Consider the following 13133-nt stretch of genomic DNA (forward strand, 5'->3'; position numbering starts at 1 on the left):
CCCAGACTGCAGATCATCTTGTGCAAGACTGTCCAATAAATTGCTGAAAGGGAAGATGCAAGAACTGCAGCACCTGGCCACAAGAGTACAAGCCTGGCTAAAAACAGCGACCTTCATGTCGTAGACCAACAACTCCAGGGGCACACCACATGGAAGAAGAGGAAGAATGACTGATACTACAGGGAGTTGTGTAGCAGTTAACACTACTGGTTTGCAGTATGTGGTTCTGTGTCTTTCAAAGACTTTGATGAAAAGTTGGAAATAGCTATTTCAACTGTAATATCTTATTTCCCAGCTGCAAAAATCCTCGTAAACTGTGCAATGGATGCCTAAATATAGTGGATGGGTGTCAGGTACCCACTCTTGATCAGAAACCTTGTGGGAAATGCTAGTGTGACAAAGGATGCAAAATCACCATTCTGGTAAAGAAGTATAATTTGACATGTATATTTTCTCCCTTAGAGGGAGCTTCAACACAGGAGGAGGCTGTTAGGCCCATCAAGCCTGAATGATGATTGCCAACTTATGGCTGTTTGTCCGTGCTCTTTCCTTTGAAATGCTGAGCAGCAAGCAAGGCAGCCTCACATACCATTTTTCAAGTATTTGGTATGACTCGGCTGGGGTTCGAACTACAGACCTCCCAGGCTTATGGAGGACACTAATCATTACACACCGAGTCTGGTACATTGTTAGCAAATTCAAATTGTAACATGTTTTGATTACTAATTTAGCTCGCAGGTTGCATTATTACTGAGTCACACTGAGCAACTGACACAGTCCCCCTGTATATTTGGGCATAAATTTGGCCAGGTTGTTTGGCACTAATCACCTTGTCTTAGCCAAATACACTGTCAAATCTTTCATGTCCACCAGAAACTTAACAGACAGGTCCCCAGATTAATATCTCATCTGACAGATTTTTTTTTTACAAAAAAATATTTAATGATTTGCCTGCAAAACAATAGTCTCGCTGTTTGTATACAAAATCCAGGCTCTAGAATAAATGTTTTCATCATGTCAGGAATCACACACAGACGAGACAACTCGGAAGAAAAAGTGCTACCTCTGCACTATCCTGTCAAACACATATGTGGTGAATATGAGATTTGTAAATTGGTAATGCCAGAGATGTGTGAGGTCACTGGAACGATGTGGAAGCAAGCCCTGGAAAAAACAATGCAGCCATGACCAGTGAGGGCAATGTTTCGGGAATTATATTCTCCAACCAATTATAGAAGCAGCATTTCACAAGAAAAGACTTGCAAAGTAATGAGGTATCAATGTGACATGACCTGATAATTCCATTTGTTGAAAGAAGTCATAACCAGAGCAGCCAAAAATGCTGTAAAAATATATATATATTGTTATGCTTGTGGGGGTGGGTAGGCAATGAAATACCTTGGGGCCAGGTAGGATTGTATAGGTGGTGTGCTCCAACTATCGTGAAGAAGAAGAAACCCTCATGTAACTTAAGTCAGCTCCGTGTGTCCGGTAAGAGCGTATCTTTGTCCCCTTGGCGAGGGGTGGGGCTATGTTAATTAGGTATGGTTTAAGGGTAATTAATTCCCTGTATGTAAATGCCTCTGTGATTTTTCCTTATGTTCAAATCTCCTGTTATTATTTATGTTCAAATCTCCTGTTTATAACCCAACAAAAGCTACAATTTCACTTTACTGTCTTGTTTTTTTGTGTTTAGGTGTCACCTGCATCCATCCTGCTGATGAAAATTGTGGAAGACTTTATTTACGTTGTTGCTTCTGGAATAAAGAACACACAGACCTTTTATCTCGTCACTGAGAACCTGGGTAAATGGCATTTGTGCATGGCTAGTGATTGAACTGATTCTGACATACGATGAAGCTTATCATAGCCTGCCTGTTTATGCTTAGTTTTGAATAATCATGTTGGTCTTGGTATCGATTCAAATATATTTATTTTCTGAAGGAAAAATATTTTTTTAAATTGTGGTGTGTGTGTGTGTGTGTGTATATATATATATATATTATATATATATATATATATACGTGTATATATATATATATATATATATATATATATATATATATATATATATATATATATATATATATATATGTCGTGTCCCTGGTGATTAAGATCAGCCGAGATGGATGATTTAACCAGCTTACTTTCAAGGTGACCTGATTATGGTGGTTAAATTGCTTGCGCAGGATGGAAGAAACATGAAGCGTTTGACGAACGAAAACAAGGGTTGAATCCGAAACCCACGGAATCAAAACACGACAAATAAAATGCACCGATAATGTTTTGAAAGCAAATAAGGCGTGGAATGAAAATGTCAGAAATAAAACTGAGGTAAATAAATTCCTAACTGAGGTACCTCACAGACGGATTCACAAAATATGAACAGGGGGGAAAATAAGAAAATAATAATTCTCGTTGGCCGGCATTTAGCTTGCCCAACTGTGTCCCTTTGAGAGGTTGGCAGCTGGTGGTGCCTAGCACCACCCGTGTGAGAAGTGCTCAAAATGGTGGCCGCACCACGTGTCGGAAACTCCACTGGCATGACACGAGTCAAGAAGACGGCCCCCTTTCTCCTCCACTATCTGGGGAAGCACACGCAGCCTCCAGCTCCCTCGATCGCAGAACCACCTTCTTCTTCCTCCCACTCTCTTACGTCACCCGGCCGCGTCACTCCAGGGGCGTGGCGTCCTGCGATGTCCCCCATGCGTCTTGCATCATGTAGTCCCGCCTCTCCTGGGCGGGTCCTTTTCCCATATATAATGTCCATCGGGCGGGCTTAGCTTGGCCGGGATTGTTATAATTTAAGGATTGGCCACAGAAGGAAATCACGCACTGGGGAAACTAACCTTAAACCCGAGAGCTAATTAGCATGCCTTCATCCCTCACATGAGGAACATCAAAACAACCTCAAGATACATTTTCCCTACTTACTGTCGTGGCCAAAAATACTGGCAGCCTTGCACTTTTTTCAAATAATGCACCATTTCTTTCAGAAAATTGTTGAAATTAAAAAATATTTTGGTATCCACACATGTATTTCTTTGGTTTTCAGTGGAACAAAACAGAAAAAGTGAAAAAATGACCTAATCTCAGCTTATTCCGCACAGAAATCCGAAACTGCCCCGGGCAATATTATTGGCACCTTTTAGAATTTGTTCGAAATGATTAGATTTTAAGCAGGTGATTCTCCTTTACTTTGGAATTGAACTAACCTGTGGTGAATTGCAGGTGTCTGCAATATTAAAATCACTCATTCCACCAGTTTGAATGGAGAAAAGGATTCATTCTGCTGTTTTGTGTCACTGTGTGCACCACAATGAGCATGGAGAAAAGAAAGAAAACCAGACAATTGTCTGAGGAGGTCAAACACAAGATTGTAGCCAAGCATGGACAATCTCAAGGCTACAAGTCCATCTCCAGGGACCTTGATGTTCCTGTGTCCACCATACACAATGTTATCAGGAAGTTTAAGGCCCATGGCACTGTAGCCAACCTCCCTGGACGTGGCCGCAAGAGAAAACTTGATCGAAGATTGCAGCGAAGGATTGTTTGAATGGTGGAGAAAGCACCTCAATCAACTGCCAAACAGATTCAAGCTGACCTTCAGACACAAGGTATGACAATGACAGTTTCAACTCACACCATCCGCTGCCAACTCAATGAAAGGGGGTTCTATGGTAGGAGACCCCACTGCTGAGAGAGACAAAAGAAAGCCTGACTGGAGTTTTCCAAAACACCTGAACAAGCCAAAATCCTTCTGGGAGAAAGTCCTGTGTACAGATGAGACCAAATTAGTGCTTTTTTTGGTGAAGCACATCATCTCTATATTTACAGAAAACAAAATGAAGCCTTCAAAGAAAAGAACATTTTCCCTCCTGTCAAAAATGGAGGAGGTTCAGTGATGTTTTGGGGTTGCTGTGCTGCCTCTGGCACTGGGTACCTTGAATGTGTGCATGGCATCATTTAATCAGGAGATTACCAAGGCATTCTGGAGCGCAATGTTCAACCCAGTGTCAGAAAGCTGGGTCTCCGTCGAAGGTCATGGGCCTTGCAGCAGGACAATAACCCCATACATACTTCAAGAAGCACCCAGGAATGGTTCAAGACAAAATGCTGGACTGTTCTGAAGTGGCCAGCAATAGGTCCAGATCTAAATCCCATTCAACACCTGTGGGGAGATCTGAAAACAGTAGTTGGGAGAAGGCACCCTTAAAATTTGGGAGAACTGGATCAGTTTGCACAGGAAGAGTGTGCCAAACTGCCAGTATACTGGCACCCTTGCAGCATTTCATGGCTGTAGCAGGTGCAGGAAGCTCATTCATGGCTGTAGGAAGTGCTTGACTGTAGTTATTTTGTCCATAGTCTGTGATACCAAATATTAAGTCGAGGGTGTCAATAATTACCTCCGCCACCAAAGGTGGATGGAGGTTATGTTTTCACCCCTGTCTGTCTGTTAGTCGGTCTGTCTGTCTGTTTGTTTGTCCATTTGTTTGTGAACAAATATCTCAAAAATTTGTGGATGCATTCGGACGAAATTTGTCGGAGATGTAGCGTATGTGAGAGGACGAAATGATTAGATTTTGGTGAAGATCCGGATTTGGATCCGGCTACTAGAATCTTTTTAAGCGATTCATCATCATTGGGAGAATGATACGTAGCAGGATATCTCAAAAGGTTGTGGACATATTTGGAGGAAACTTGGTGGAGAGGTTGGGTGTCTGACTAGGACGATTCGATTCGATTTTAGTGAAGATCAGAATGTAGATTCAGATATGAAGATTAATTAATTTTTTGGAGTGATTCTTCACCATTGGGAGATAGGGCCAAAAACGATACATAGCAGTATATCTCAAAAGGTTATGGATGGATTTGGACGACACTTGTTGGACAGGTTGTGTGTGTGACAAGGAAGAATCGATTCAATTTTCCTGAAGATCCGGATCCAGCTCGTATAATTTTTTGAGTGATATGGCCAACCAGGCGGAGGTATGCTCTCTACTGAGTGCCGTTCTAGTTTTAAAATGCTTTACCCATGGCTGCTGGCAATTACACTTTTTGCCAAACGTTTCCTCAGTTATCTCGCAAGCTGATGCCATATGCCTCACTACATGTCACTCTTGCTGAGATTAATATCTGGCTTGGCTAGCAATAAAGAGCACGTTTTTCCTTTTTACGAAATATACAAGTCCGTTTTGTCTTTTTGGAATTGTTACATTTCTGGGCATTTGTGTCTCGTTTTCTGCACATAATAACAAATCAGATATCCTGACAACTTTAGGCTTACCGACCCTGATATTTCTTGTTTTTTTAAACATGGTCTCATCTTGGTATCTTTCTGCAGTTGGTCCTTCTTGCATATTTTTTAGCTTTCAGCCGTGTAGAGGAGACTAACAAAATACACACCATGGAATTTCCTTCTCCGGGCTGGTGACATCCTTGATTTGGAATGAGGTCTTTTTCGGGTCTGAGACCTGGACTTTGAGAAATGATTAATATCAAGAGACAATAAGTTTTCAAAATCTGTGTGTGGGAAAGGTTGAGAAGGATTACAAGGGTTGTTCACAAGATAAACTAGAACGGCACTTGCAGAGGGCATAGTCTCACCTTGCGTGTTCATTCTGACCAAAAATACCATTGTTAACTGAACACCCTACTATTATGGCCCACTTCTATCATGGCCAATATACCCGTATCATTTATGCACCCTATTATGTCACATAGTTTATTGGCATTGGTTGTGAACGTCATCTTCGCTCACATCAGCTCATAGATCATAAATATGACCTTTCAAATTTTTCTTTTCAGGATTTCAATTTCACCAATTCTGGCTGGAATACCACTTCATCGATGATGTTATCATTAGCACTTTATATTTCTGAACAATCCTCTTGAAGAAGTTATGTCACTTAAGCTTTTGGGTCTCACTATCTGCCATGATCTGTCCTGGGAAAACCACATTTCCAAGCTGGCCTCCAAAGTCAGTCACCGTCTGGGCATCCTCCGTCCTGCAAACACCTTTCTGGGCACTTCTGAGCTCCTCACCACATACAAAGCTTTCATCCACAGCTCAATGGAATACTGCTCTCCCCTTTGGGCTGGTGCTCCTGCCTCACACCTCGCTTTACGCTGTTGAAACCAAAGCTTTCAGAATCATTGGTGTCTCCCATGATGAAGCTGATTCTAAAGGCCTTTCACTCTCACCACAGGCAGGTTGGTGGACTTTCTGTCTTCTACCGACTCCTTTTTGGCCTTGCTCCCCCAGCTCTGTCTGTGCTCTGTCTCCCAAATTTTCCTGCAGGATGCACAGGATCTGCCAGCAGCCCTCTTCTTGTGAAAGCGCCAAATTCAAGACTCTCTGCTCACTTTCACTCTTTCATTCCTCTTTTATCTCGCCTCTGGAGCAAACTGCCACACTATCTTCAATCCCACTCCTCCCTCCAGGTCTTCAAAACAAATGTTCATCCCCATCCAAAACCTTGATCTTTTCTACCCCCATTAAAACACCCCAAATCCACCTCTTTCAATCTCCAACTTCTTTCCTGAAATTCCTGGTTGTTTTAATTTGTTTTATACCATGTACCCCTTCCCTCCTCCCCCAACCCACCAGCCCTCTCTCTTCCACAGACATACCGATGTCTCTGTTCTCTACTGTTGTTGTGCTTGTATGTTTTCCTCTCTCTCCCCCTCTTGTCTCCTGCTCCCTTTATTTATTGTACACCGCACCTTTCCTATGCCATCTCCAGGCATTGCAAATCGTCATTGCTGGGCACCGAAGGGGGCTCGGCAGTGACGCACGCTGAAAGGGAGTACTCAGTTTTCACTCTGGTTGTTTTCTTTCTTGCTTTCTTGTTTTCTTGTTTGTTTGTCCGGACGATATCTCAGCCATCCTTTGAGCTTGGAAGCTGAAATTTCGGCACAGTAGTGAGCAAGTCCTTTGTCAAAAACAGTATTTTTTGTTTTTTGATTAATCAATTAATTGAGGAGTTATTTAATTATTAGCGATTAATTAAGTACTTATTTAATTAATTAAATTTCCTTTCTCTTCTGACCATTAACTCAGGCACCTTTTGAGTTAGGAAGCTGATATTTGGACATGCCAATGACCAGGTGATTTGGCTGCAAAGGCTATTTTTGATTTATTAATTAATCAATCAATTAATCGATTAATTATTTAATTATTCGATTAATGACTAAAAAGTTTTGTTTTTTTTAAGTTACAGATTCTGATGAAATGGTGGTGGTTTATGTGTTCTCTGACCGAATTGATTAATAATTTAATTTTTTTATGATTTTTATTTATTTATTTTCATAATTAATCATTTATTTATTTTCTTTCTCATTTGGCCAATATCTCAGGCACCTTTTGAGCTCGGAAGCTAATATTTGGACATGAGTGACCAAGTGACGTGGCTATCAAGGATATTTTTGATTTATTAATTAATCAATTAATCGATTAATTATTTAATTATTCGATTCATTACTAAAAAAAATTTTTTTTTTCAGTTACAGATTCTGATGAAATGGTGGTGGTTTATGTGTTCTGTGACCGAATTGATTAATAATTTAATTTTTTAATGATTATTATTTATTTATTTTCATTAGTAATCATTTATTTATTTTCTTTCTCATTTGGCCAATATCTCAGGCACCTTTTGAGCTGGGAAGCTAATATTTGGACATGACAGTGACCAAGTGATGTGGCTATCAAGGATATTTTTGATCTATTGATTAATCATTTAATCGATTAATTATTTATTGGTGAATCAATTAATTATTTAATTTTTTATTAATGACTTATTTAATTAAATTTCTAAAAGATACATCTTCGGATGAAGCACGAGTGGTTTAGTTATGCTCTTAGCCAATTGATTAAGAAAATAATTTGTGATAATCTTTTATTGATTTTAATTATACAATTAATCAATGAATTAGCGTACACCTCTCCCTCCCAAAGCAGCCTCGATGAGCTGCACTGCGGTATTGCCGGGCGCCTCTGGTGCCCGGCAATACCGCAAGATATTTAATTTAAAAGCGCTGTTGGATATTTAATTATTTGGCATGGGGGCGGTGTACTTTGAATGTATGTGTACTTGTTGTATGTTTTATGGGTCTGTGCCTGTTCTTGTGTGTAATGTGTTAGCTCTTACACGAGCCTTGACTCTATATCGTATACAAAAAAAATACCCAAGGGGCAATTGATGACATACTCAAAGTTTAAATTTTTTTCATTGAGCGGTTTCAGAGAAAATGATTTCCAAATATTTTCCTTTAATCAAATATGTCTACCATACCATTTGACCAATGACATCAGAGCGAGTGATAAAATATTCTCCATAGGGAGTCCCTACTGTTTTTAAAGTTTAGCATCGATCGGACAGGCGGTTGCAGAGAAGAACATTTTCAAAATGAAAATATATTGACATGGACACACAAACACAAACACACACACACACACACACACACACACACACACACACACACACACACACACACACAGTGCATTGCAATAGTCTTGCATCCCCTTTCGGGCGAGACCAATAAAGAAGACATCGAGTTTGTATAGGCGAGGAACTGTTTGATTGAGAATATTCGGAAGAGAGAAAAACTGGCTTGCTCACATTTTGATGAGAGTTGGATTGCTGAAGGAGGTGATCGAATGTAGATAGGATGGAAGGAAAGAAACAGAGAAGAAGACAGAGAATGATGTTGCGAGATTGGATGAAAAATGAAGCCAGAGAAAAAAATGAAAACAAGTGGAGCTACTTTCAAAGTACACCGCCTCCATGCTAAATAAATATAATATAATATAATATAATATAAGATATATGATATTATATGATATGATACAACATGATATCACATAATATCGTATGATAGAAATAAATATACAAATAAAGAAATTTTCCACGGAGCGACATTGCTGGGGAACCTACGGTGCCGGCAATGCCGCAGTGCAGCACATGGAGGCCTAATTGGGAGGGAGCTGTGCACAATAATTGATTGATGATGATGATGATGATGATGTCACACAGTTATTTTGTGTTTTATTCACAGCTCTGATGATCTTTCTGACTAACTGCAGTTGTTTTGCTTGCCGACCTGGCCATTGTCTATCGCAAAGTACACTAGTGGTTTCTTTCTTTTTTAAGATATTCCAAATTGTTGTATTTGCAACAGCCAGTTGTTGTGCAACGTTTCTAATTACCTCTGCCACCAAAGGTGGATGGAGGTTATGTTTTCACCCCTGTCTGTCTGTTTGTCTGTCCGTTTGTCCGTTTGTGAACAAGATATCTCAAAAAGTTGTGGATGGATTCAGACGAAATTTGACAGAAAAGTAGCATGTGTGGCATGGATAAAATTATTAGATTTTGGTGAAGATACGGATTCGGATCCGGCTACTAGGATTTTTTATGTGATTCTTCACCATTGAGAGATAGGGCCAAAACCGATACATAGCAGGATATCTCAAAAAGTTGTGGACAGATTTGGACGAAACCTGGTGGACCGGTTGGGTGTCTGACAGGGACAAATAGTTAGATTTTGGTGAAGATCTGAATATGGATTCAGATATGAGAATTTTTTAATTTTTTAAGTGATTCTTCACCATTGGGAGATCGGGCTAAAACCAACATTTAGCAGGATATCTCAAAAAGTTGTGGACGGATTTGGACGAAACTTGGTAAGAGGTTGTGTGTGTGACAAGGACTAATTGTTCCGATTTTGGTGATGATCTGAATATGGATTCGGCTACAATAATTATTTAATTTATGAAGTGATTCTTCACCATTGAGAGATCGGGTGAAAAGCAATATATAACATATTTTAAAAAGTTGTGGACGAGTTATGAATAAACTTGGTGGATGAGTTGGTTAGGTGACAAGTCGATGAGATTTTGGTTCAGGTACGAATCCAGATCCGGCCTATCAGTGGAATACAAAAGTGTACTGTCCACCAGGCGGAGGTATGCTCTCCACTGAGTGCCGTTCTAGTTGAATTATTCTGTTATTTCAGCTTCCAAATTTCTTGCTTTTCTTTCATAGACAGTTATTTGGCCTTAATGTTGGTTTATGCCGACTGACCTCAAAAGCAGACTCCCAAGGCAAAAGCAGATGCTTAAAACCAAGACTGGACGTTCACAGCTCTTTTATGTATGAATGATCAATACAACAAGAAACATCTGAGCAACAAAAAACACCTGTCAGTCATTTGTTCCAATACTTATGCTGACCTAAAATGGGGGGACTAAAAATTCAAAGTGCTATTGTTCTACAATGGTAAAACATATGCATAGAATTACCAATAAATAAAAGCTGACCTTCTGTACTCTTGCCTCATATCCATATTTTGATCTCAAATCCAAATTTATTGAGTAAATATCAATAATAACAAATTTGACTCGATTGTTCCAATACTTATGGAGGGTACTATATATCGTTTTTGGCCCCATCTCTCAATGGTGAAGAATCACTTCTCGTATCCGGATATTCACCAAAATCTAATCAATTCGGCCTTGTCACACACCCAACCTGTCTCCCAAGTTTAATCCGAATCCGTCCATAACTTTTTGAGGTATCCTGATCACAGACAGACAGACAGACAGACAAACAAACAGGGGTGAAAATAGAACCTCTGTCCACCTTTGGTGGGAAGAGATAGTAGATAGTTGAAAAAGGTGAAGCTGCCACCCTGATAGTCTGTGATGAAGTAGTTTGGGTTCACATTTGTGTTACAGAAGTAGCTTTTGTTGTATTTAGATCCAAGTTTGATATGTGAATCGTCACAGTGGGAGTGGGTCAGAAAGTATCTTAATTGAGTGCAATAAATGGCATAGGTGTCATATTTTGTTGGGTTATGTGTCGCGAGTAGGTGTGCAGTTGCCTTGCTTTTACAACAAAGACTTAAGTTGCAATGCCAAATGAGTGGGAGTGAATTAAGTATGTGGGATAAACAAAGTGGCATTTGTGAGTAGGAGTTGAAAGCAATGGCAGGGATAGAAAATGGAGCAAGGGTATGCAGTATTAGAGTTCGCTTGGGCAAGATACTCTTCTTCACTTTGTAGAATAATTTCAACGCTGTTGATCGGTTCAGCATCCTGAACATCTACACCTGGCCTGGGACATCATGGATCACAAATGTGATGTCACCTGTGGCTAAGAATCTTCTTTCCCGTTTGTTCCAAAATTGGTAGAGTAGTACTGTCTAGTCTGGGGTTTGATCCTTTTGGGCCTGCTGTGTACTTTCTGCGAGAATTGTTTTTTGGATATTAAAGATATACAGCTTTAAGGAAAACTGGGTTAAATGGTATAAAATACCTTTCCTTAAAGGCTCGGCCAATTTGTGTTGGTACCTTCCTTTATTGGAGCTGAAAGGGTACGAGGGACGTTCAAAATGGTCTAAGGATGAGATACTCACAATAGTCCAAGAAACGCCAGCAATTTCTCCTCAATATATAATTATTTAAAAACAATATGGAAATGTAGTTTTATTTCTACGTATGCTTCATGATACTTATTGGCATGTCATCGTCTGTTGTTGTTACATCGTTTGTCCATCCTTTTGAATGCACCATCTAGCTCAGAAGTAGCAAACTCAGATTTGGCCTGTCTCGTTTGGATTTGATTCCTGGCCTGACTGTAAACTATTTTACTGGCACTTCCAAATGGCTGTTGTATCAATGGATCTGCCATCCTTCAGAGGAGATATTTATCTGGCTGCCTCGTCTGCTACCATTTGTTTGTTGACGTTAATGGTCCCAAGGTGCTTTTTAAAATGCGTAGGCCATTGTGTGCTGATACATGTGCCAAATGCTAAATTTCTATCCTGTTTTTTTGAGAGCTGCTTAGGTGACAGCCTGTAATGGACGAGCGATGTCTGTCAAGCACTTTGAAGTTACAGTCATAGAAGCGTTCATTTCCAGTCATGCGGACCCTCATCCCTCATCGCCCCTCCTTGTCTCACAGGAGTATGTGAGGACAACAATAGTAAATGATCTAAAAAAAAAAAAAAATCCTCTTCTGCATTAAAACTATCTCCAGAACCTGAATGTAGGTTTTTTTTATTAGTATTTAAATTCACCCTAAACAAGGCTGAGAGCCACTAAATGCGAAGGGCTGCTGAGAAAAAGAAGAGGAGGAAAAGCTGGCAAAACCTTCACCTCGTCCTGGAACAAAGAAACATTTTTACAGGACCACTGTGCAGGAGGGGGTAACTTGGCCAGGTGGAAAATAAATTTTCCTACCCCAATTGGGTGTTTTTTAGGAGACGCAATCTCTTTACTGGACAGCCATTGGCTCCTGAAGGGAGCTTCCGCCCTTTGTCAGGTGCTGTTTTTAGTCCTGGCAAGGTGTCACAGTCACGCCAGTGAGGGGATGTCGGTTTAGTCTCGGACAACACACACACATGCGCCAGGTAGCACTGGGTTACATGTTACCAGTGGCAGTCCCAAAACACTGACATGACTTAAAAAGACTTGTATTATCAGCAAGATTGCAAGAAGTTGTGTTTCAGAATACCACAAATAATGAGGTAGATAAGTTTATTTAATAAACACGAGAACACAAGACCCGTCGCTTCGCTGACGGAAACACCAATCTTTGCTGCGATGGCTAATCTATGGGGGAAGAAAAAAAAGGATTCCTGGGAGATCCTGATCTCCGTGCAGGGATAACCAACATTTGGCATTTGCAATTTTGATACGCGTGTCAATGTACCCATAAAAAGGGAAAAAAATTAAACTTTTTTTTTTTTTAATCACAAACACTCCCGGGAGTTATCTGAATCCACCGTAGTTGGATTTATTGAAATCCGTTAATCCATTCTAAAGTTATAACACGACAAAAAAACAAACAAACAGACAGACATGGCTCCTTCTATAATATAGATATATTGTGAGTAGCTTCTCGGCGAAATATCCTCTGCCCAACAAACAAAATGGAGGGAGGAAGAAGATGACACACAAGCATCTCAAGAGTAAATCATCAGTATTTTTAGAAATGATGAAAATGGTACTTATTCCCAACCTACTTCAATGCACATGTAGTCCCTTATTTCAAGCACAACACTAGCCAGCTACATCTTATTGATTACCTAAGAGCTAGTTCTACAACCGTACCCATGTTCAGACCATTTTT

The 13133-nt window shown here is 40.0% G+C and overlaps 1 protein-coding gene across 1 annotated transcript in view; it reads left to right on the forward strand.

The window, feature by feature from the left end:
* Positions 1-13133, forward strand: part of LOC137436117 (adhesion G protein-coupled receptor B3) — a 999412-nt gene that overhangs the window by 740276 nt on the left and 246003 nt on the right. The window contains exon 9 of the mRNA XM_078786591.1: positions 1697-1805. Coding sequence (XP_078642717.1) covers positions 1697-1805 — 109 coding nt within the window. The remainder of the gene's footprint in view (positions 1-1696; positions 1806-13133) is intronic.

Source organism: Myxine glutinosa, chromosome 11 (assembly GCF_964187855.1).
Source record: "Myxine glutinosa chromosome 11, kmMyxGlut1.1, whole genome shotgun sequence".
Classification (NCBI taxonomy): domain Eukaryota; kingdom Metazoa; phylum Chordata; class Myxini; order Myxiniformes; family Myxinidae; genus Myxine; species Myxine glutinosa.